At 44.5% G+C, this 23,063-nt stretch overlaps 1 protein-coding gene across 1 annotated transcript in view; it reads left to right on the forward strand.

Annotated features, from left to right (window-relative positions):
* Sh3rf3 (SH3 domain containing ring finger 3) overlaps positions 1–23,063 on the forward strand; it is a 292,047-nt gene that overhangs the window by 172,813 nt on the left and 96,171 nt on the right. The window contains exon 3 of the mRNA XM_028776852.1: positions 9,219–9,314. Within this exon, the coding sequence (XP_028632685.1) occupies positions 9,219–9,314 (96 nt within the window). The remainder of the gene's footprint in view (positions 1–9,218; positions 9,315–23,063) is intronic.

The following is a 23,063-nucleotide window of genomic DNA, read 5'->3' on the forward strand; positions in this document are numbered from 1 at the left end:
CTATATCTATATCTATATCTTTATCTATATCTACGACAGTGGGTTAATATCCAGAATACATAAAGAACTCAAAAAAAGCCCCAAGATTCAAGAAAACAAATGTCCAATTTTTAAAAACTGGGCTATGGATCTGAACAGAGACTTCTCAGCAGAGTAAATAAAGGTGACTGAGAAATAGCTCAACCTCAGCAATTTAAGAAATGCACATCAACACAACTCTGAGACTTAACTCGAGTCAAAGTGCCTAAAGATCAACAAAACATCCGGCAGCAAATGCTGGAGAGGCTATGGGAAAGGCGGAATCCCGACTGTTAGCAGGAATGCAAACTGGCTCTGCCACTTTGAAGTCAGTGTAGAGAATCGTCCAAAACCCAACAGTATATCTGCCATATGACCCATCTATACTACTCTTTGGTATATTCCCAAAGGTTTTGATATTGGATTCCACAAATACATGTTAATTTCTTCTCCATTCACAATAACTAGGATATGGAAATGACCTTAATGTCCTCCAACAGATGAATGGATGATAAAATGTGGTACGCATACACACACACATACACACACACACACACACACACAATGGAAGACTACTCAACTGCAAAAAAAAATATGAAATAAAGACTAAGGAAGTTTTAAAGGAAGACTGTAGAGGTAAACATTTCAGAAGTTTCAGGAAGTCTCAGAAACTGACCAGATATAATAGGTTCCTCCCCCATCAGATTGACATAAGGAGTAAGAATGCTCAGACCTTCCAATCTTCCCAGAAGAAGTGTATCAGCCTCAGAGAGGCTTAGACTATCTCTGCCACCTAGAAGAAACACTCTCCAACCCAAACTGCTTCCTGCAAGTTGTACAATGAGCCTCAGGTTTCCAGGTTTTTTAAATCATCACCAATGCTAGAATGGGCTCTTGGTGCTTCTGTAAGTAACCTCTCTCTCTCTCATATTTCTGTAAATAATGCCAGTAAACTCATTGGTACACCAAGTTGGACTTTGGTAGTATTCTTTCTTTGATCCGTTGTCTATCTGGGTTGAGTAAACATTTGTTCATGTCTCTCCAGTGTAGTATCACACACACAAAAAAAATCCCTTCTTAACACCTGAAGACTCTGTTCTCTGACGTAGCTTTGACATGAATGTTAGCTTGTTTTATTTTTCTTTATTCAGTTATTTTAACCTATTTGTGTGTTTATAATCAAAGTGTTTCCTGTAGGTAGCACTTGGTTGAGTCTCACTTTTGACCCATTCTGGCTACCTCTATTCCTTTGTATACTAGTATTATTGATGTTCAGAGTGCTTCGTGATAGGGTTGGGTAAAATTCTACCATGTTTGTTGAACTTTGCTATTTATCACTTTTCCTTTATGCACTTTAAGGATATTGAAAACATGCATTTTGATGACCTCTGTCCACCCTCTCCCATTCCTCTCATACCCTCACTACCACTCTCCCTCCCAACTCAAGGAATTCCTTTGTTCTAAAGCCACTGAGTTCATTTGGCCTGTCCGGCATATGCATGGTATAGTGCTACCAACTGAAGCATCCCTGATGCTCTCCCTCCTCCAGACAGTCATCAGTTATTGATAGCTGCTCAGGTAGCACTGGTGTTTGTGAGCCCCATTCCCATCCACTCTGGAGCTTTAATCAGCTTGATCCTGTGCAAGTCTCTTGCATATAGTCACGTGGGTCCCTGTGTGAAACGACCCTGTCACATCCAGAAAACACCATTTTCACAGCTGGTCTTCACTATCTGTATCTCTTAAATCTTTCTCCCTGCTTTTCTGTGAAGGATCCTTGGACTTTGCAGGGAGACAGTGTAATATAGACGTTCCATTCAGTTCTGAGTGCTTCCCAGTCATGGATTCTCTCCGTATTGACCAGGTTGGGTGTCTGTATTAATAAAGGTACTGCTGTGTCATTTTAACAGAATAATCGTCTTAGGTTCTCCTCAAGGACCTGTGACCTACCAAAGTGCAGGATCTTGGCTAGCATGAGTTTCATCATATGGAGTAGCCTCAAAGTCAACCAGAGAGCAGTAGGTTGCTTCCAAGATAATTGTGACACTCTTATGCCAGTGTACCTTGCTGAGTTAACACCTGTGTAAGATCGCTGGTTAATTGTTGCCCCTTGTAGCATGCATTGCAGTCTCCATGCCTATGAAAGTTGGCAGTAGGGGTGGAGCTTCTAGGTCAATACAAGCTCACCTTCCGCATCCCAGATGACTCCTCTGCCCCCTTCTGCTTTTTTTTTTTCCCTTTTGGCGAAGCTTATAGGAACGGTTTTAAGAGGCCATTTTTCTCCTTCCATACCTAACCAACTCTATTTCTTTGGTTATTTTTTTCCAGTGGCTTTCTTAGAGTTTGCACTATATATATACAACCCATCTAAACTCACTTTTAAATAGTGGCATGCTGCTTCATGGGCAATGTGCAGGGTATTATAATAAAAAAAATTATCCTTTTTATCCCCATATCATTGATGACATGCGTTCTTTCTACATAGGCATGCATACCTGCAGAAACACACATGTAAGCAGGAATAATTAAATACATTATTTTTATTGCACATTAGTTAACCTTCTTGTTGCTGTACATCTGACAAGAAGCAACTTGAGGGAGGAAGGGTTCATCTTGGTCCAGAGCTCAAAGAAATAGAGCCCATTGTAGCAGAGAAAGCAGTAGGAACATGAGGTGGCTGGTCACATCTCACCTCAGAAAACAGAGGGAAGACACAAGGGATCTACTTCTTCCAGAAACTCTGTCACAGCCTCCAAAACAGTGTCACCAGCCCTGGACCAAGTGCACAGACACACAATGTGGAAGGCATTGGTGTTCAGACCACATCTTATTTTGAACAAACTAATTGGTCAGATTAATTAAGAACAAGGAACATGGAGTCTTTATGTCAGTGTTCTTTCTGACTCTCTGCCTTTATCCAGAGTTAAGTGTCTGGCCTTGGTTATATAATCTCTTTTCAGAAAAATCTACAGGATGCTAATTCCTACAGGCTTTGTTGTCTAAGTAATTTTTATCTTTTATTTTAAAGGATGATCTCAGATTCTATAGAATTTCTTCTTCTTCTTCTTCTTCTTCTTCTTCTTCTTCTTCTTCTTCTTCTTCTTCTTCTTCTTCTTCTTCCTCTTCCTCTTCTCTCTCTCTCTCTCTCTCTCTCTCTCTCTCTCTCTCTCTCTCTCTCTCTCTCTCTCTCTCCGCATACCTCTGTGTGTCTCTAGCTCTCTCTTTCTCTTGCTCTTATTTCTTGCACGCTTTGAAAAAATCCAATGTTATTCCTTTTACATTATTTTGTTTTACAAATACCCCAAGCTTTTTGGATTCTTTCTTTATCTTTTACTTTCAATTGTTTGACATTGTATGCTGATGTACAGCTTTATGGAACGCATCTGACATTTGAGAAGCTCTCACTGATTAGTATTTCAAATACCTTCTGTCTGCTTGTCTTATTGTTGGTATATTCATCAGTCCAGAGTTCTAGGGTGTGCTCATTTTCCTTATCTTTGGTTTGTTTTCAGTTTTCAGATTCTGGAGGTTTTCATGGGCAACCTCCTGGAGCTTGGTAGTTCATACCCACGCCCCTTCATGTGCCTCTCCGAGACGGTATTCACTGCTGTCACTTCGGTTTTGAGAGCTGCCATTTCTTTTCTGGTTCTTCCCTTCATGGCTCTTATTGTGTTTACACTGCCCATCTGCTCTTGCATGCTGTCTTAGAGCAGAGAGAGATTGTTGTAACTCCCCAGTCTGCGGACTCCCATCAGCTGCCGTCTCTGAAGCTTGGTCTGGTGCTTGATTTTCAAGCAGCATTTGATTTCTGTTTTGATTTTCGTTGTCTTTTTATGTGCCTTGACATTTTCTCACAATAGATAGACATCTCGGGCTCCAGAAAAAGAATGACCATAAGTAGCCCTAGGATGTGGTGGGGAAGAGAAGAGGCAGGCTGTGCTAGGCATTCGAGAGGTCTGGGACTGGGACCGAGTGAGTCTTCATAAACTGGAAATTCCGGCTGTGATGCTTGTGTGCTTATCAGTTCTTCCTTCCTGGTAGTTAGGCCAAAAGGTCAAGAGGGAGGTAGAAAAAGCTAGCAATAGGTCTACTGTATAATCTAGCAATACCATTAAGCATATGCCTAAAAGACTTCATATCCTACTACAGAGAGACCTGCTCATCTATGTTTATTGTTGCTGTATTCACAGTAACCAGGCAGTAGAAACAGCCTAGATGTCCATCAACTATTGAATGGATAATGAAATTACTCATCTGTTAAGAAAAATGAAATTATGAAATTCACAGATAAATGGATAGAGCTGAAACCGTTATGAGGGAGACAACTTAGACCCAGTAAGACAAATGTCCCATGGTTTTTGCTCATTTGTGGTTGTCAGCTTTGAATCTTCCTATATGTGTGTTTCCTTTGGAATGCCTATTGAGTTTAGAAAATGAATAAGGGGCCCTGGGAAGGGGCTTTCAAGAGAGAGAAATATAATTGTATCGGGGTAAAGGGGGGACAAATAGAACACAGAGGGCTAAATGGGGTGGTAAGGGGAGGGCAGGGTGAAGGAGTAAGAGGGGGGTATTAACATCAAAGACCTTTAAAAGCATCATATGGAAGCCTGCTACTGAAGAAGCTCCCAACAGTGTGTACACACACACAAATTCCTGAGAGGCTCTGCCAGAGCCTGACAAATACAAAGGCGGATGCTCGCAGCCAACCATTGGACTGAGCATGGGGTCCCCAACTGAGAAGTTGGAAAAGGGACTGAAGGAGCTGAGGGGGTTTGCAGCCCCATGAGGGGAGAAACAGTGTCAACCAGTCAGATGCCCTGGAGCTCCCAGGGACTGGACCACCAACCAAAGAATACACATGAAGGGACCCATGGCTCAGGCCGAGTACGTGGCAGTAGATGGCCTTGTTGAACATCAGTGGGAGGAGTGGCCCTTGGTCCTGTGGAGGTTTGATGCCCCAGTGTAGAGGAATGCCAGACAGGAAGGCAGAAGTGGGAGGGGAAGTGGGGGAGCACCTTCATAGAAGCAGGGGTAGGGGGGATGGGATAGGGGGTTTCCAGAGGGGAGACCTGGAAAAGGGATAATATTTGAAATGTAAATTTAAAAAATATCCAATAAAAGAAAAAATAAAAAGGAGTTGTCCTGCAGGGGGCAGCAATCCCTCTATCACACATGGCAGGCTAACAAAAATATAGTGCCATAAATCGGTCACCTCTTCAGGAGGTTTTGACTCCTGAGGTCCCATAGAGTCCCCAGTTATTGCAGGCTACTGCTCATGCTCTTGGTTACCCCCAGAACTTGACAGTAAGACTCTGTTGATGAAGTCCTAGATCATGGAGAAATCAGGCTGTTACTCTTCTGGAAACTTCCAGAACTGAAAGTTTCTGGAAGATGCTGGGCACATGACTAGGAGAGTAAGGTGACCCCCCTTGAGCCTGAGAACCTGAATCTGATCCCTAGAACTCACATGGTGGGAAGAGAGAGCCAACTCAAGCAAGTTGTCTTCTGAGGTCTACATGTGCGTGTGTATACACACACAGACACACAAACACACACACCCCATCAACAACAGGTAGGTAGGTAGATGGATAGACGGATAGACAGATAGTCATATAGACAGATAGCAAAGAAGAAAAAGTAAAATTATGTTTCCGGAGAGATAGCTTAATGGTTAAGTGCACTAGGACCTGGGTTCAATTCCCAGTTCCCGCATGGTAGCTCACAGCCTCCTATCACCACAATTCCAGGGGACCTGTTGCCCTCTTTTGGCCTTAGTGAACACCAAGGTGCAGAGAAATAAGTTTCACTGAGGCAGCCTCATGCGTGTGTGTCAGTTTCGCCGGTTCGCCTACCTGCCTCTCCTCCTTTGTCCGAGTCCTCCCTCAGACACTCTTCCCTTCTGTCTCCACCACATGTGTATTTAACCACCCCTCCCTCCCTCCCTCCCTCCCTCCCTCCCTCCCTCCCTCCCTCCCTCCCTCTCCTCAAGCCTCATTCTCCTCTCTTGCATTTCTCTCCTCACACTGCCTGCTGTGTGTCGGTTACATCTGGATTCTGCACATAGGATGCATGTCTCTGTTTCTTCATCCATTCATCTGCTGGTGGGTATCTGGGTTCTTATGAGCATGCGTCAGGCAGTAAGTGTGGGTCTGCAAGTATCTCAAACACTGTGTTGACTTAGAATCCTTTGGGCACGTGTGCAGGGTAGTGTGGCTGGCTTGTGTGGTGCTTCTATTGGAGGAACCTTCACATTAATTTTCATAGTGGCTATAATAAGGTTTATATCCTGTCGGCCATGACCAATGGCCTCTTCCCCACCTCCCACCCAGCAGCTGTTACCATCTTATTTCTTGATAATATCCATCTGACTGGGACAACTGAGGCGGGGGGGGGGTGACTCTGAAGGCAGTTTGAGTTATCACCTCCATGATGGCTAAGGATATCATTCTTGTTTGTTTTGCTTTAACTATTTATGGGCTGTGGAGGATGTGGAAATTAATCTGGCGGAGGAAGAAGTGAGACAGAGAGCAAGACACCACAAGCCCCTGCAACTCCTTGAAGAGTCCTGATCCACTGTGTACAATGTCTGATCTGACATGGCTCCCTGCATGTCACTGAGACAACATGAAGGACCCAAGGCCAGGGTGCTGGCTGTTTCCCATCTTCACAGAAATCTCCACAGGGGATTAGATCTTCCCCTACAGGCCCATGGACAGGCTCCTGGACAGTCCAGTCAGAGTCTGCTAAACAGTACCTGTTGTACCAGGATTTTCCCTTAAATACATAAACATATAATTGGCTAAGAAGCTATATATAAGTTTATGCAATAAACAATAAATTCAGATCTGCACTCTACTGCTTGTCTCTGGAATCTGAATCCCCGGGCATTGTGGGCTCCATTTCCACTTCCCCCACATACTTCTCGTTCTCTGTTCCCACAACTGACCATTTGTATTTCTTCCTTTGAGATCCTTCTGTTCCATTCATAAACATACTTAGTTGATCACATGATTTTATGTTCCGGGATTTAACGTTCTGGATTCTTATAGACTCTGGATGCTAACTCCCTGTTGGATGTATAGTGGGCCAAGATTTTCCCATTGGGTAGACTGTCTCTTCACTGTGCAGAAGAATTTGTATTTCGTATAATCCCCTTTACAGGTCTCATGGTTGATTTATGTTACTCAAGTCTTTTCAGGAAGTCCCGCCTTATGCCTGTTTCCTGAAGTGCTTCTTCTACATTTTTCTCCATCAGTTTCAAAGGTTAGCTAGTACACTGAAGTCCTTGATCCACTTTGAATGGATTTTTACTCAGGGTGAGTGGATCTCTTTCACTCCTATGCATTCATATTGCCAGGTTTCCAGCCCTGTTTATTTCCCTGCCTCTTGTTTGAAAACTGAAGGTTAGAACAGAGTAAATGAGAAGCGACTGTCATACAGGCTACCCCATAGTCACATGGGGAGCAGGGCTAAAGAGCTCTGTGAGCAAGCCCTCAGTACACGTGTCCTCTGGAGCTGTGCCCAGCTCCCATCAGACAACGCCTCCAACTTTGATGATCACTTGAAAGTGTATATGCCGTCTTCCACTACAGCCTTGAGTGTAGCGTCTTTTCCAAAAGTCTTATGCAATCTACTGACTGACCTAACATCCTAACATGCCATTCCTCTGACCTGGAGGGATGCTACAAAGCCAGTCATACTGCTTCACTCACGGTCTGTAGGCTTCCTGAGAAGGCAGGCAGAAAAATAATGTGTTATTCCAGCCAGCATCATTGGTCCCCAGCTCCCAACACATTACAGTTCCTGATGGGCCATCTGGCCTTGCAGCAAATACCCAAAGACAAGGGTTGTTAAAGTTCTGAAGGAAAAGGTTGGGCAAGATATGCTTGTGGTGAGAGTTCCAAGATATTCCTTGGCTGCTAAAAGACGAACCCAGGAGAGTGTTGGTTGGGGTGGGTACTAATGGTCAGACTCTCCTGTGTGACACCATCCTCCCTGAGTCCCTGGGGCAGCCATGCTTCTCCTAGAAGCTGATGGGTAATCATCTTATACTCCTTGACTCATCGCTTTCCAGTGTTCACATTCCCCCCCATACCTCTGTCCTTTCTGCCTAGGGCTCCAGGTGCCTGTGGGTGTATCAAGAAAACCTTCCTCACCAGCAGCCTGTGTCCCAGTTTACCTCCCTGAGATACCCACCTCCCTCCTGAAACACCCACCCCCTCCTGAGACACCCACCTCCCTCCTGAGACACCCACCTCCCTCCTGAGACACCCACCTCCCTCCTGAGACACCCGCCTCCCTCCTGAGACAGTCCCATCTCCCTCCTGAGACACCCACCTCCCTCCTAAGATACCCACCTCCCTCCTGAGACACCCACCTCTTTCCTGAGATACCCACTTCCCTCCTGAGACACCTACCTCCCTCCTGAGACACCTACCTCCCTCCTGAGACACCCGCCTCCCTCCTGAGACAGACCCATCTCTCTCCTGAGTCACCCACCTCCCTCCTGAGGCACCCACCTCCCTCCTGAGACACCCACCTCCCTCCTGAGACACCCACCTCTTTCCTGAGATACCCACCTCCCTCCTGAGACACCTGCCTCCCTCCTGAGACACCCACCTCCCTCCTGAGACACCCAACTCCCTCCTTGTTTATCTCTGCCTGTCTCTTTGCATCTGTTTCCACTTTGTAAACATACTTGATTGTGTCTGATAGGCCAAAGGATGTAAAAGAACACAAAGCTTTATATACCTACAACTCTAAGTATAGTTGCACTGTTATCTCTCCTCTTCTCCCTCTTCCCCTCCTCCTCATTTTCTTCTTCTTTTTCCTCTTTAATATGGAACCAGAAACTTAAAAACACTTCATATTAGAATTTTATATTGAATGGATGAATTTATCCTTACTTGAAGCAATTTCTATTTCATTAAATAAATATTAAAAGCATTTATTTTTAAACATTGACTATACAGTAAATTATTAGACTTTTCTTTTGGGGGACTATTTGCAATTATGATCAGATGGAGAAACATGGGGGTAGGCGGGGACGTGAGATTGTGGCTGAAATGGAGGGAAGGTTATGTCACATGTGAGCGTCTGACTGATGCGATCCCCTGAGACTCTTCCCCTCAGTGGCTCCATTCTAACTGCTCTCTTGTCTCCTTTCCCTTTGCACACGTGGTGGGCTCTGGAACCTTCAGGACGAGGTTTTAACTGTGATCCGGAGAGTGGATGATAACTGGGCCGAAGGCATGCTCAGAGACAGGATCGGCATCTTCCCCCTCCTGTATGTGGAGGTAAGCTGACCGACATGCCGCACACCGGCATTGTTTGATTTACCAGAATTCGGGGACCTGGCCTGGGGGAGAGGAGCCCCTTTTTGAAATAGATGGAGTTTCTTCCCCACCCGTGTAATGCCTCCTGCGTCCTGGAGGCTTCTCCTAATCTGCCCTGGTTATGAGGATTCCTCTGGCCACTCTCGGTGGATCCTCCCAGGCCTGGCTGCTGTCTCCTCCCTGTGGGCTCAAGGATAGGACCTAGGCAGCCTTCCCCACCCTCTCTCAGACACCTAGGCCCATTACTCATTTTGTCTGAGAATTTTGAATCCCACTGTGTTGCCTCTCAGCACAAAGGGTTCCTGGGGAGGTAGCATCTCCCTGAACACCCACACAGATCCCTGGGAAACACTACCGACCACTGGCCATGTCCTGACCCCCCTCCTTGCATTCTTGTTAGCTGGGCAACTCGTCCAGTAAGAGTCTCTCAGGAGAGGTAACCTGAGGCTAATTTGTTTGATTCTGGTTTCTTTCTATGTCTGGGTGCCACCTTAGGACAGTTACTGAGCAGAAACTATGTGAGCCTGTCCACCCTGGGCTATTTGTTCAAGAGTATCTGACCATCTCTGTGTGTCACCGTTTGTCATTGCAGGGCCATGTGTGGTCCATGAGTAGGGCAAATGTTTTTTCACTGAGGACCACTGGGGGAATCCTATAAGCTAAGAATGAATGTCTAATATTTTCTCAGCACTTAATTTAGCATCCAATAGTGAAGACGTTAGAAAATGATGGCACCTTCACTTTGCAGATGATCAGAGAGACTATAGCTTCTGGAAGGTGCTGGTCCTGTGCTGCTGTGTGGGACATAGATGGTCTGCTTAAGGCTTTGTGTCGCGAGCATGGTCTCTTATCTATTAAGAGCAAGGGGTTTGAATCCCCCGCGGGGAGAGGAGCGACAGGTCCTGCTCCACTCAGGGATCGTATACTGGATTTGACTGTGAGTTCATCAGCTCCTCGAGAGGGAAGAGAGTACGCCAAGAGACAGAGAGTTTGTGGAATTCAGTTGCTTCTTTAATGATAATGCACAGCAAGCAAACACAAACGCAAATGCTAAGGTTATTGCTACAACAAGATATTGTCACATTTACTATAGGTTGCCTCTAACAATATGCCTAATAAGTTGCTAATAAGTTGCTAATTACCAAAGAAATAAGCATAGCAATAGACAAGTCATTCATTCATGGATTATACGACCTGAGTCCTTATGTTGGTTTTGGGTTACAGGTCCAGAGTCCGGTAAGGCAGGGTCAGGCTGTGGCTTCCAGATAATTTGACCTCGTAGGGTGCTTGACCACGAAGCTGGAGGCGTTCGTTGTCTCTCGGCTTGAAGTCCAAGCGGAGCTCGACCACGAAGTTGAAGGTGTTGGTCTCTCGGTTAATTCTTTGATGACCGGGTGCTGAGGAGGCTTTGTCCGGAGGATCACGTTAGCCAGTCATGGCTACAAGTGTGATGAAGTGCTTCGGACAGGCTCCTCTTTTATGCTGAATTTGGAGTTACTGATGACGTACATGGAAGATAACCACTCGTGTCTGGTTATCTCAGCACAGCTTCATTTCCAGACTTGCCTTTACAAGTACCAGACATGTCCAGACATGTCTTACAAGTTTCCTATTACAAAATGGAGTTGGTCCTGTTTAAGGGCCTGCTCCTTACACTTTGCCTTCCATTCTCTGATCCCACATGGTGTCCCACAAGTGACTCAGATTTGTTCATCTTAGTGTGGAGTTCATGACTGCAGGCACAGCTGGTACTAAGAACTTGAGAGCCAGAGAAAGGGCAGGCAAGGAACGTGGTCATCAGGCTGTGCCTGTGATGGGCATTTGTTAGAAATATCCACAGGACTTGGCTGTTCATGGGGTAAAGGTCTGATGGCACAGCCTGGCATTCAAGACCTTCTACAATCTTGCTGTCAGTACTTTTTCCAGGCTAACTCTCCCCAGTCCCCAATGCCCTCCCCAAATATTCTAGATAACATTTGCTTTGAATTGACTGCCCAGGAGGTCCAAGACCTGCCTTAGCAATGACAGGCAGTCCACACATACACATCATCCCGTCTCTAGGCCATAGTGTTACACCTGCCGTTGCCTTTAATGACCCCTGCAGTTTTTCCACACTACATCCACGTACCTTCCTCTTTTTTTGAGTTTGAGATGACTTACTGTATGAGTGTCATATGCCATGCAGTCTTGAAATCCTAAGACTGAATGTCAAATACTTTCTCGGTATTTAACTTATCTTCCAATCATGTTGACATTAGAAAATGGTGACCAACGCCACTTTGTAGATGATCAGAGAGCCTATAGGTTCTGGAAGGTGTCACCTCCGTGCTGATGTGCACTACATACTGCATGGTGTAATATGCAATGGGGCACTATCCCATAAGGAAGATGAAAAAGAAGAGTAGTATGGTTGAATCTCACATTTTCTGGAAAGATGTGTTCACTGAACACCTGGAGGAATCTGCATCGTGAGGCTCTAAATACAGAGAAAACTGGACGATGCCAGGAACCCACGCAGCACTCATTCGAGGGTTCAGATAGTCCGGATCGTGTCGAGTACTGTCACAGTTATAAAGTAGCATACTCTGGGACACGTGTGTGCTTGTCCTTTAGCTCCATTTCTAAATGGGTAAGTGAATAACTTTATGGGCACTCTGAGGCAGATAAACAGCATCTCTGCTGTGTCCGCCTGTTTTGTAAATGAGGCTAAGAACAAACCAAGGAGACCGGGAGCTGGGATGGGAGTTGAAACTTGATCCCTCAGGCCTTTTGTAGGCCTCTCTAGGTTCAAAGAGCAGATGGTTGAGCCTACCACCTCTGCTTTCCAGTAATCTGGTTTCCAGAGCAGTCCCTTTTAAATGCCTTCAAGGGGCTAGAGAGGCTGCTCAGTGATTAATAGCACTGGCTGCTCTTCCAAAAGACTTAGGTTCTATTCCCAGCACCTCCACGGCAGCTCACAACCGTCTGACTCTCCAGTTATTAGGAATCCAGTGCCTTCTGGCCTGGACAGGTACCAGGTGTACCTGTGTGTTCCTTGTCCCCTAATCCTAATGTTCATGAAGAAATATGACCAGTGCATTGATCTTGTACCGTAGACATCTCTTAATTCATGCAATATAGCGGATCTCTTGGGAAGCCATTTTGTCTGGGACCTGATGCATGGTACAGCAACATTTGAGGGCAAGCGCCTGACTAGAACCCTGCCAGCTCACCAAGAATCTCATGTCTGGCCTCGCCTTCCTATCTGTTTGGGATGTAGGCAGTAATATTGAGCCTGCAGTGCTCCTGAAATGAATAATAGAATATACTGCAAGCTGCATTGTGTTCTCTAGCTGTGGCTGGCTCCTGCCCAGGCTTGCCAGACAAACCCAGGGAGAGAAAGGTTACAGATGTGGCTGAAGCTGGTCCAACCTGTGCTCCGGAACAGCCCTACTCTGAGAAGACAGGCCCCGTCTCCATAGCTTCTTGTGTACCATAGAACTAGTCACTCTCCCTGCAGCCCTCACACCCCAGCTGTCCCAGGGCTGCCTCTGTGCATTCTCTGCTCGCCCAAGGCTTCTCATATTCTTCCCAGCTCTTTCGGCTGCTGCCCCAGCCCCATCCATAGCCCCAGGTCCCAGCATTGCTACCTTGACCTTTACCCCCAGCAGCAGTTCTACCCTGTGGGTTACAGCCTCTTTGGAGATCAAACTACCCTTTGGTGGGGGGGGGTCACCAAAGACCATTGGAAAACACAGGTATTTACAATTCATAGCAGTAGCAAAATTACAGTTATGAAGTAGCAAGAAAAATAATTTGGGAGTCATGACAACATGAGGAACTGTATTGAAGGGTTGCAGCATTAGGAAGGTTGAGAACCACTGGCTAGCAGTGCTACAAGCCTTGGCTTGACCAAGGGCACCTTCTTAGTCATCAGAAGACAGCTGGAGAATGCACATTTACTGGAAGTCTGAGATGTAAAAAGGAGACACCTGTGTCCTTCACCATTAGTAACCGGAGTGATGGGGACCCAGGAGTTTGGAAAATAATTAAGGCCAGTGTTGAATCAGGCCTTCCTTCCAGGTCCTCACACCTGGAGGGGGCAGAGTAGTGTCATTATCTTTGTTTTATAGAATGTGCTTGTGGTTAATAGAAGTAAAATGCCCAGCCTAGAGGAATCCTTTCTGCCCCAGTCAAGGGTTCAAGGATGGTTTGAATGGCCCCTAGGATTGCTTTTGAAGGTCTCTAGTTGTCAGAGTCTTACCCCTGCCCTGTAGCCTGAGCACACCCCTGAAGACCCCTATCCAGCACAGTCCCTCTTTACAGGGCTCCAAAATAGTGTGCTCAGATCTCAGCCCAGCTAGCTAAGGCAAGTTAGGAACGTAATAGGCCACCGGAGTATGTCTCCCATTCTTCACCTGTGCATTAGAAGTGTGGCCTGTGACCAACCTTGTAACCTTTGTGAGACTCCGCAACCCAAGTTTTCTGGAGGCTGGAGGTCTAGAACACCTGCGTTGCATTTTATCAGCATTGTACTCCAGGTAGTAAGAGAGACGGAGGAGGAGCCAGCTCCAGGCAGTGGCAGCATCCTCATCCCAGAGCAGATAGGAATACACAGGAGTAGGTCAGATCACACCAGACCCAACCCTTTGATCTGAGGTCACTACACCTTGGTGTTAAACAAATCCTGTTATAGCATATGGGAAACTTCTGCTACTATTTATAGATCCTGAAGAAAAAATAATGGTAGCAAAACTAAACTCCTGATTAAGCTAAATCAATGTAATCAGTCCCAAAGTAAGTGTTACTAATGGCAACTGCCTCCTAGATGGTGGTCCTAGCATCAGCTCTAGATTGCATTGCCAGACATTTGAACCTCAGTCAGCTGCCTACTGGTTTGGGTTCATCCTCTCATGAGACACAGTAGCTCATTACTTCCTCGACTCTAAAGTGGGGATGTTATTTTGAACCCCTGCCTCTAAACATAGCGCTCCCACTGCTCCGCAGCTGTGATTTGGGGCATGCTCCATGGGGCTGTGATGCGCTGATATTTGCCATCTGGTGGCGCTTGTCATTTCTGTCTTTTGACTTGTTAATTTTCAGAACGTTTTCAGGGAGGAAGCTCAAGAGAGGTTGTGTGTGAGTCAGGTCTCACCAAAGAGATGGCTACATAAATGTATGAAAGGATATTTATTCAAGAAAGGCTTGTGTAGTTACGGGAGCTGAGAAGTCAGGCAGCAAACCATCTACAAGCTAGAGCTTGAGGGGCTAGTGACTCAGGCCAAATGCAAAAGGTCTTAGGTCCGGAAACACTGACTTGCTTCTCTCAGCCCTAGCAGAAGGCCTGAGAACTGGGAGAGAGATGTTACAGTGCTAACCCAACTGTGAGGAATAACTGTTGACTGATTTTGATCAAGTCTTTCCTAGGAAATTCAGTACATTCCTAGAAATTCATTGTAAAATTATACATCATCTGGAACTCTTTATCCTTACCCACTACCCTCCCTGAAGGCTTCTGACTGCAGCCACAAATGGGGCACAGACACACTCTTGAGAGCCAAGGGTTTAAGTGAAGCTCCATGCTATACCTCCCAAGGTTTGAGCTTCTGAAACCCACTTAGCCAGGCAGTCCCTGCCCACTGATGCCAACCCCAAGCCTTTTACTTGGGTAGACTCCAAATGTAGTCATTTCCTCCAGGAGACTCAAGGCTGGAAAACTGGATGCTAATTCAGGCCCTTCCTAGTCTGGCAGAACAGGTATAGGTCTTGGGCACATGATACACGCACTCAGCCTTAGCTAAAGAGAAGTCATAGATGCAGATAGACCAGTATTCCTGGTGTCTCGTGACTATTAGAGATGTGAACCATTGCAGTGGGTGTAAATATCATCCCATTGGCAAGACACGGCCTTCGGTTCATGAAGAGTATATCCCTGTAATCCACAAGCCAGAGTGTAACTCTGTGATTGCCAAGTTGTTTTAGACCTGGAAAAGGAAAAGCATCTTATGCAAGTTTTCCTCAAGAGACTAGACAAAGTGCAGAGTATGTCGCTGGGCTCAGCTGAGCACTCTGCTGTGGGAAGTTAGTGTGCCTGCCATGTGTCTGCCACTATAAACCCCACGCCTCTCATCCTGGCTTCTGTCCTCAGAATACACAAGACATCCAGGGTCCTCTCTGAGCCTCTCCCCTGTAATATCTGCAAACCAACTCCACCTGCCATCAAATCTCAGAACCGGCCCAATGAACAGCTATTCTTACCAGGACAGATCACTTACAGGGACAGTAGTGAAAATTATGACATCCAAGAAGGTGAAGATGGGGTTATTTTTACACTTGATCTAAGCCCTCTCCATTGGCTTCTTGCCTCTGTCCTCACCCACTGCCCTCTCAGTGACTCTTAGAGTCCTCCATGGGCTATCCTGAGCTAACACCTGCCTGACTCACTCAGTGCAGTGAAGGCTTCTGGCTCCCACAGCATACCTAGGCAGTACTTGTCACCTCCCTTCCCCAAGTCCAGTGATGTTTCCTCAGTCCACACCCTTCTGAACTTGCCATATTAATACACACCTCTCCTCTTGAAACCATGTTCCTTAGCTACATGACTTGCAAACCACCCCCCCTTAACTCCTAAACAACTATCCCATTCTGGGTTATATAACCCATCTCCTCAGTATACAAAGAGGTCAAGGATTTCTCAATGCCTTTCTCAAATGCCATGCCTTGTCTGTATACACTCCCTGTCTGTCGTCTAACCACAGAACAGCATAGGATAATGGAGATGGTGTTTTTTCTTGTTGAGAGGTCACAGACTGACCTCACCCAGGCACCTCAGCCAAGCACAGCTTCTGTCAGGGATCTCGATGAGGAATCCCTCTGTGGCTGGATTATCAACCCTACGATGGGTAGCCTGCAACAGTCATACTTTGCTGTAAGCCCATGATGACTTTGCCCCAGAATTTCATACTACCTCCTCGGGGACCAAATCTTTAATCAGAGATAGGCTGAGGGAGCGTCATCCACATTTTTCAAAAGCAAATTTCACTGTACACTTAGGGTATGTGACATTTTATAGGATGCTTATGCCGTTAGGCGGTTACTATAGTGGACTAAATTAGCTCATCCGTCAGCTCACTCGTGTCCCCAAGGACAGCTGCCGTTTACTCTGGCTACAGAAATCCTTAGTGTGATTCCACAGCTGTTACGACCCACGGTGCTCCTGTTACACCTTAGCTCTTCGGCTTGTTTTTGCCGCAGTCAACTACTTTGTATCTTGTGACACATTCTGTCCTCCCCATCCTGTAATCATCGCTTGGTTCTCTGTTTGATTCCTTTTAAAAGTCCGTATTGTGAGTGAGGTCACTTAACTCTTTGCTTTGTGCTTGTGACTTAACTTTGTTCAACGTGGTGCTATCTAATCATCCATAACGTAACAGATTTACACTTAAAGAAGTTGAGACCACATACCTGTAGGCAAGGTACTAAGGGGACTGGGCCTCAAATACTTAAAGGCCTGAACTTTGAAGTCTGCCTGGGCAGCATAGTGAAGTTATACTAAGGAAAATGGAGGCATACACAAAACTGAAAAATAAGTTTCTCAGACTTCACCCAGCAGGGGCAAGGATAGGTCCTGGCTGTACAGATGGGAGTCCGTTTGCCCAGCAGAGGTGTGGTACTAAGGCTGTCATGTTCATTGGATAGGCCTGGTCAGTGGTAACACTTTTCAGACATGGTGGTGAGAGGATATGTAGTCATGCAGAGGACTCCGGGAGCATCCACAGTGACTGCACGCCATTTCCCGGCTGAGACCAGGTGAGGATTTAGATCAGAAGCAATGAGGTTCCTGATTTCACAGCAGGAATCAGATGTTCATTACAGCCTCAGAGTTGCTCTCCTGGCCCCCATGGTTGTAGTACTTGGTGGGGGATTTTTACCAAGGTTAATACCCTTGCAAATAGGGAAAATACTTCATCTGTTATCTTTTGGTCATAGTTATTGCATAGTAAATATTATACACAAGTTCATGGTGATCTTGGCACTTTCTTTTTTTTTAATCTTATTTATTTATTTATTTATTTACACCCTAGATTTTATTCCCCCTGCCCCGTCCACCCTCCAACTCTTCCACATCCCATGCCTCCTCCCCACATCCCTGCCACCACAGGATGTCCCCGGATCTTGGAACTTTCAAGATTTCAAGTATGGATGTGCATTTGGGATGAATTCCTGTGGTTCCTCAGTTCAATCAGTTATGGCAAAATGAGAAAAGACAACTGTGTCTTCATCTTATTTCTGCTCCACTCACCCAGAGAAACTCAATTCACCTCTCTGCTGCTTTTTTGCCTTTCAAGTCCTTCAAAGTGAGAGTAATTAGGGCTGTGGTTTGAAGCGATTGAGAACTGTCTTCGTGAGGGGAAGCCAAAGCCCAGGGTTTTGTTAATCACCACATCTTCTAGATGTCTACTTTTCAGTGATATTTTTCCTTTTTTAAAAAAATAATACTTTTACTAATCATTTGGTTATTACATAAACACATACAACATATTTTGACAATATCCACCTTCCATTCCTCCCCACAACTCCTCCATGATCCACCCTGAGTTCTCACCCAACTTCATATCCTCTTTTTGTTTTTCAATAACCCACCAAGTCCAATTTGTATTGCCCATATATTTGTGTCTCATAGGTTTTTTGCTATCCACTGGAGTGTGGTGAACTTACACACCCTTAAAGACATGTAACCTTCCCTTCTGCAGAAGATGACAACTGTTAATGACTCCTCAGTTAGGCTAAGTGGGGGCTCGTGAGCCCCTGCCCCTACCATGCTGGAATGTTGCCTGGCTTGTATAATAACTGCAGCTGCTCTGACTTCATGAGGACAGTGGCTGTGTCACCTCCAGGAGATACTGGTTCACTCCAGTCTTCGCCAACCTTTTGACTCTTACAGTGAGCAATTCTGTCCCCCTCCACTGTCCATGAGACCTGGGAAGCATGCATGTGGTATAGATGTCTCACCTCTGGCAGAGCAGTCCAAAGACACTTTGAGAGTTTTTAAATTGTTATTAACTCCCATTTAAGCCACAAAGAAACTTCTCTGATGAGGGCTGAGAGATGAACTAACATGAGCATAGAGATATAAATTCAGAGAGAAGTTTAAAAACATGTCCACTGAGCAAAATAATAGTGGTTCATTCACCCGTCATATGCTCTGGTCTAGAAGCACAGTACCAGATATTCATCAGGATCTAGACGTAAATGCAGTCAGAATGTTGTTGGCTTCCTCCATGATGTTCATGCCATGTTGTATCCTAAGCACCTCTCAGCATGCCAGTCACTGCTTTAGCTCATGTAGTTCATTTCTGGATAGGATTTTTGATGACCTTCTCCTCCAGCAGACTGCAGAGCGCCTTCTGGTGCTATGCAAGTGAGCTAGCAAGGAGCCATCTCCCTACTCAGTGCTAACCTAGTTCTCCATGCCCTGTGACCAAAGGATGTGGTGTTTTCATCAGTGGGGGTCTTAGAATCAAGTTCTGGAGGGAAATGAAAGTAGTCTGTATCGTTGTGAGGCTCCCTGGGGTACTCATGACTTAAAGGGCGGTATCCCACACCTCAAATACATTGTAATACGTGGCTTCTGGGAGGAAAATTATCACCAGAGTAAGGTAACACCAATTTAATATATAGATTATAGAGATAGAGAGAGATAGAGATATAGCCACATATAATATATAAAACATTATATATAAATGCATTATATAATATACATATATATAACTATATAGCTAGTTAGTAGGTTTCCATATGGCTTTTTAAGCATCCAATGTTGCGTATTCCCATCTCCTCCTTCCCCATTTTTCCTCATCACATCCCCTGTGTTCTGCCACTCCCCACTTCTTTAATCTCTTTCTTGTTCCACCTCACCAATGGCTTCTTTCTAATTTCTTTGCTCTAGCAGGTAATACAAATTAAACACAAAAGTCTAAAACTGAGGGAGAATATGAACGGTTTGTCTCTCTGTGTCTGTGTTACTTCACTCGGTATAATGTCTTTCAGTTTCACCATTTACATGCGAACTGCACCGTTGCGCTTTTCTTCACAGCTGAATAATACTCCATTGTGTACATGTGCAATGGTTACGTTAGCCATTATATTTGGCTACTGCAAGCAAAGCAGCAATGAATATAAATGAGCCTATATCTCTGTAGCAGAAAATGCAGTCCTCTGAGTATAGGCCCAGAAGAGATATAGCTAGGTCATATTTAATAGTTTTATTTCTAGATTTTTGAGGAACTAACAATTGGTTTCTGTAGTACCTGCAACCTGTTTGCATTCTCACCAGAAATGAATGAGGGTTTCCCCTTTCCAGACATCTTCACCAGCGTTGGTTGTCACTTGTGGGCTAAATCTTAGCCATCCCAACTAGAGTGAGATGAAATCTGAGTATTCACATCCTCCTGGTAGCTAAAGATGGTGAATATTTTAAAAAGCTATTTCCCACCAATTGTATTTCTCCCCCTCTGCTTCTCCATTATCTCCTCCTCCTCCTCCTCCTACTGCTCTTTTTCTCACTCTTTCATTCTATAGCATGGTTTTTAAATTGGTCTCTTTTATGTGTATTTTAAAAGTTCTTTGTATATTGTAGGCAGTAATTATCTGCCAGGTGTATAGAGGGTAAAGTCCCCCTCCACATATTCTGTTGGCTTCTTTAGTTAAGTTTCCTTTGCACTACAGAAGTGTTTTGCTTTCATGAAATCCCGCTTGTCAAGTGTTAGTCTTAGTGCTTACGCTACTCAGATCCTATTCAGAAAGTCCATCATGTGCTTATAAATCAACATATATTCCTTACTTTCTCCTCTGTCAGATGGGCAGTGAGAAGTAGGATCTAGTTTTGTTCTTCTGCACGTAGCTATCCAGTTGGAACAGTACCATTTCTTGAAGATGCTGTCTTTTCTCCAAAGTGTATTTTTTTTTTTGGCCTCTTTGCCAAAAGCAAAGCAAAACAAAACAAAACAGAACACCAAGAAAACACACAAACAAACAAAACAACAACAAACCCAAACAAACAAACAAACAAACAAGACCCAAAAAACAAAACCAAACAAATAAACAACAAAAACCACCAGGTCTGTAGGAGTGTGGGTAACACATGAATCCTCAGTTATGTCTCCATGGATGAAAGTGTCTGGCTTCATACCTGTACATGCTGTTTTATTACCATAGCTCTGTATACAACTTGAAATCGGGTGGTGAAACCTTGAGTAGTGCTTTTATTATTCAGGATTGTTTTCATTCTCCTTGGTCTTTTGTGTTTTTCCCTGGATTGGGCTTCCAGGTAATACTGGATTCAGACGTCCTTCCATCTCTATGTTATAGCATAACTTGAGTACTGCTGGGGTTGGTTCCTCTGGAAGGTCTGCTAGAATTCTGCACTGAACCCTCTGACCCTGTGCTTTTCTCAGTTGAGGGATTTAAGTTACTGCTTCTGTTCTGTTGGTTGTTATAGATACGATCATGCTGCCATGCTTGGACTTTGGTAGTTAGGTGCATTTAGGCATTAATTCATTGGTTTTAGATTTTCTAATTGTATGGGACATACTTAATATTTTTTTTGAAACTAGAATACAATTACATTATTCCCTTTCCCTCCCTTTAAAACCTCTTATGTACACACTTGCTCTCTTTCAGATTCAAAGCTTCTTTTTCTTTTATTGTTGCTGTTTGTGTATCTGTGTGTCTGTGTGTCTGTCTGTGCCTGTGCCTGTGTATTCCTAAATTGATAAATAGAATCTGTTCAGTCTGAATAATGTTACTTGTTTGTGTATATTTTCAGGGCTGACCACTTGGTATTTGATAGTCAATTGTAGACTATTGAGGAAGACTATTTCTCCAACTCCCAGCATTCCTTAGTTGCCTATAGCTCTTCTGTAGAGCTGATCCTGTGTGGTCTCCCCCTCCCCCTCACCTCTCTCCCTTATCCACATTAGCGTGTCTGCTGGTGTCCTCTTTGTTCAACTCGCTTTGGGGCAGTCATGTTGGTGAGACTTTATGCATGTAGCTTCTGACATTTCTAGGAGATGTAATTTCAGAATAAACTCCCTGTTTCTCTAGATCTTACAGTCTTTCTGTCTCCTATGCAATGATCCCTGAGCCTTAGGTGCAGGAGTTGTGCTGTAGATGTATCCATTGGCACTGGGGTCCATGACTCTGCATTTTGATCGGCTACAGTTTTTTGTAGTGTTCCACATCTGTTCCAAAGAGGTTTCTTTGAGGAACTATGAGAACTCTATCTGTGCATTTAAGGGTAAATATTTAGAATGTAAACGATTATGCTGGTTCAGAAAAGCACTGGTTCCCCTCCAAGGTCCATACTTGCACTAGACCTAGATACTTGGCTTGGTCTCCAGTTCTAGACATGATTTTCCTCTTGGTGAGTAGGTCTTAAGCTCAGATTGAGAGCTCTTGGTTGCTCCAGGTATAGGGCCCACCCTTGCACCCTTAGGCCTTTCATGCCATGCTGGTCATTGTTGTGGTCCATTGGCATCCATAGCTGGGTAGCAGTGTTGGTTGTCTCCCTCCTTTAGAAGCTTTATGGCAACTTATGGTACCACAACAGCTAGTCCTCAGACGGGCGTTCAGGGACTCTAGTTTTTTTTTTTTTTAAACATTTTTTTTTCTGTATTTAGGATGATGTTGGCAGTGGGCCTCGCATATATACCTTTTACTATGTTGAGGTATTTCCCCTCTAGTCTCTAATTTCTCTAGGACTCAGGAAGGCATGTTGGATTTTTGTCAGAGGCTTTTCTGCATCTGTTGGGATGATTTTGGTCGTTAAGTCCATGTGTATGATTTTATTACATTTACTGACTCGTGCATGTTGAATTGTCTCTATATGTCAGGGGTAAAGCCAACTTTTTCATGCTGGGTATTCTCCTTTAAGTATGAGTGTATTCTGTTTGCAAATTTTAGTTAGCAATTTTGTATCTATGTTCATCAGGGATTTGGGCCTATGGTTTTCTTTTTTTGTTGTGTCTTTTGTGATATTTGTGTTAGAGCCATGCTGGCTTCATGGAAGGAGGTTGGGAGTCCTTCTGTTTCTGTTTTTGAGTGGTTAAAGAAGGGTTAGCAATAGATCCTCTTCAACATTCTGGTGGACTTCTGCTGTGAGTCCTCTGTTCCTGGGATTTTCTTAGCTGGAAGGCTCTTTATTCCTGTACCTAATGACTCACTGCTATGGTTCTGCTTCTTGGCTTTATTTTGGTGGTTTGGAAAAATTAGAAATTTTTCTGTTTCTTTTAGGTTTTTCCAACTTAATGGAATATAGGTTTTTTAAAAAAATATCTCCTTATACTATTCAGAATTTAATAGGCATTGCAATGTTTCCCTGTCCATTTCTGATTCTGTTAATATGCATCCTCTTCCTTTATTTTCGTTAGCTGGGTCAGCGTCTCTCCATCTTGTGTGCTTCTCAATGAACGAGCTCCCTGATTTGTTGATTGTTTCTATTTCATTAATTTCACCTCTGATTCCTTTTATAAGATTAATTTTTTATGTATATGAGTACTCTGTCTGCCTGTACACCTGCATGTCAGAATTGGGCATCAGATCCCATTATAGATGGTTGTGAGCCACCATGTGGTTGCTGGGAATTGAACTCAGGACCTCTGGAAGAGCAGCCAGTACCCTTAGCCTCCACCTCTGATTTCTTGGTGTCTACTGTATTTACATTCATTGTTC

The sequence above is a fragment of the Grammomys surdaster genome, unplaced genomic scaffold, assembly GCF_004785775.1.
Source record: "Grammomys surdaster isolate TR1022 unplaced genomic scaffold, NIH_TR_1.0 273, whole genome shotgun sequence".
NCBI classification, from domain to species: Eukaryota; Metazoa; Chordata; class Mammalia; order Rodentia; family Muridae; genus Grammomys; species Grammomys surdaster.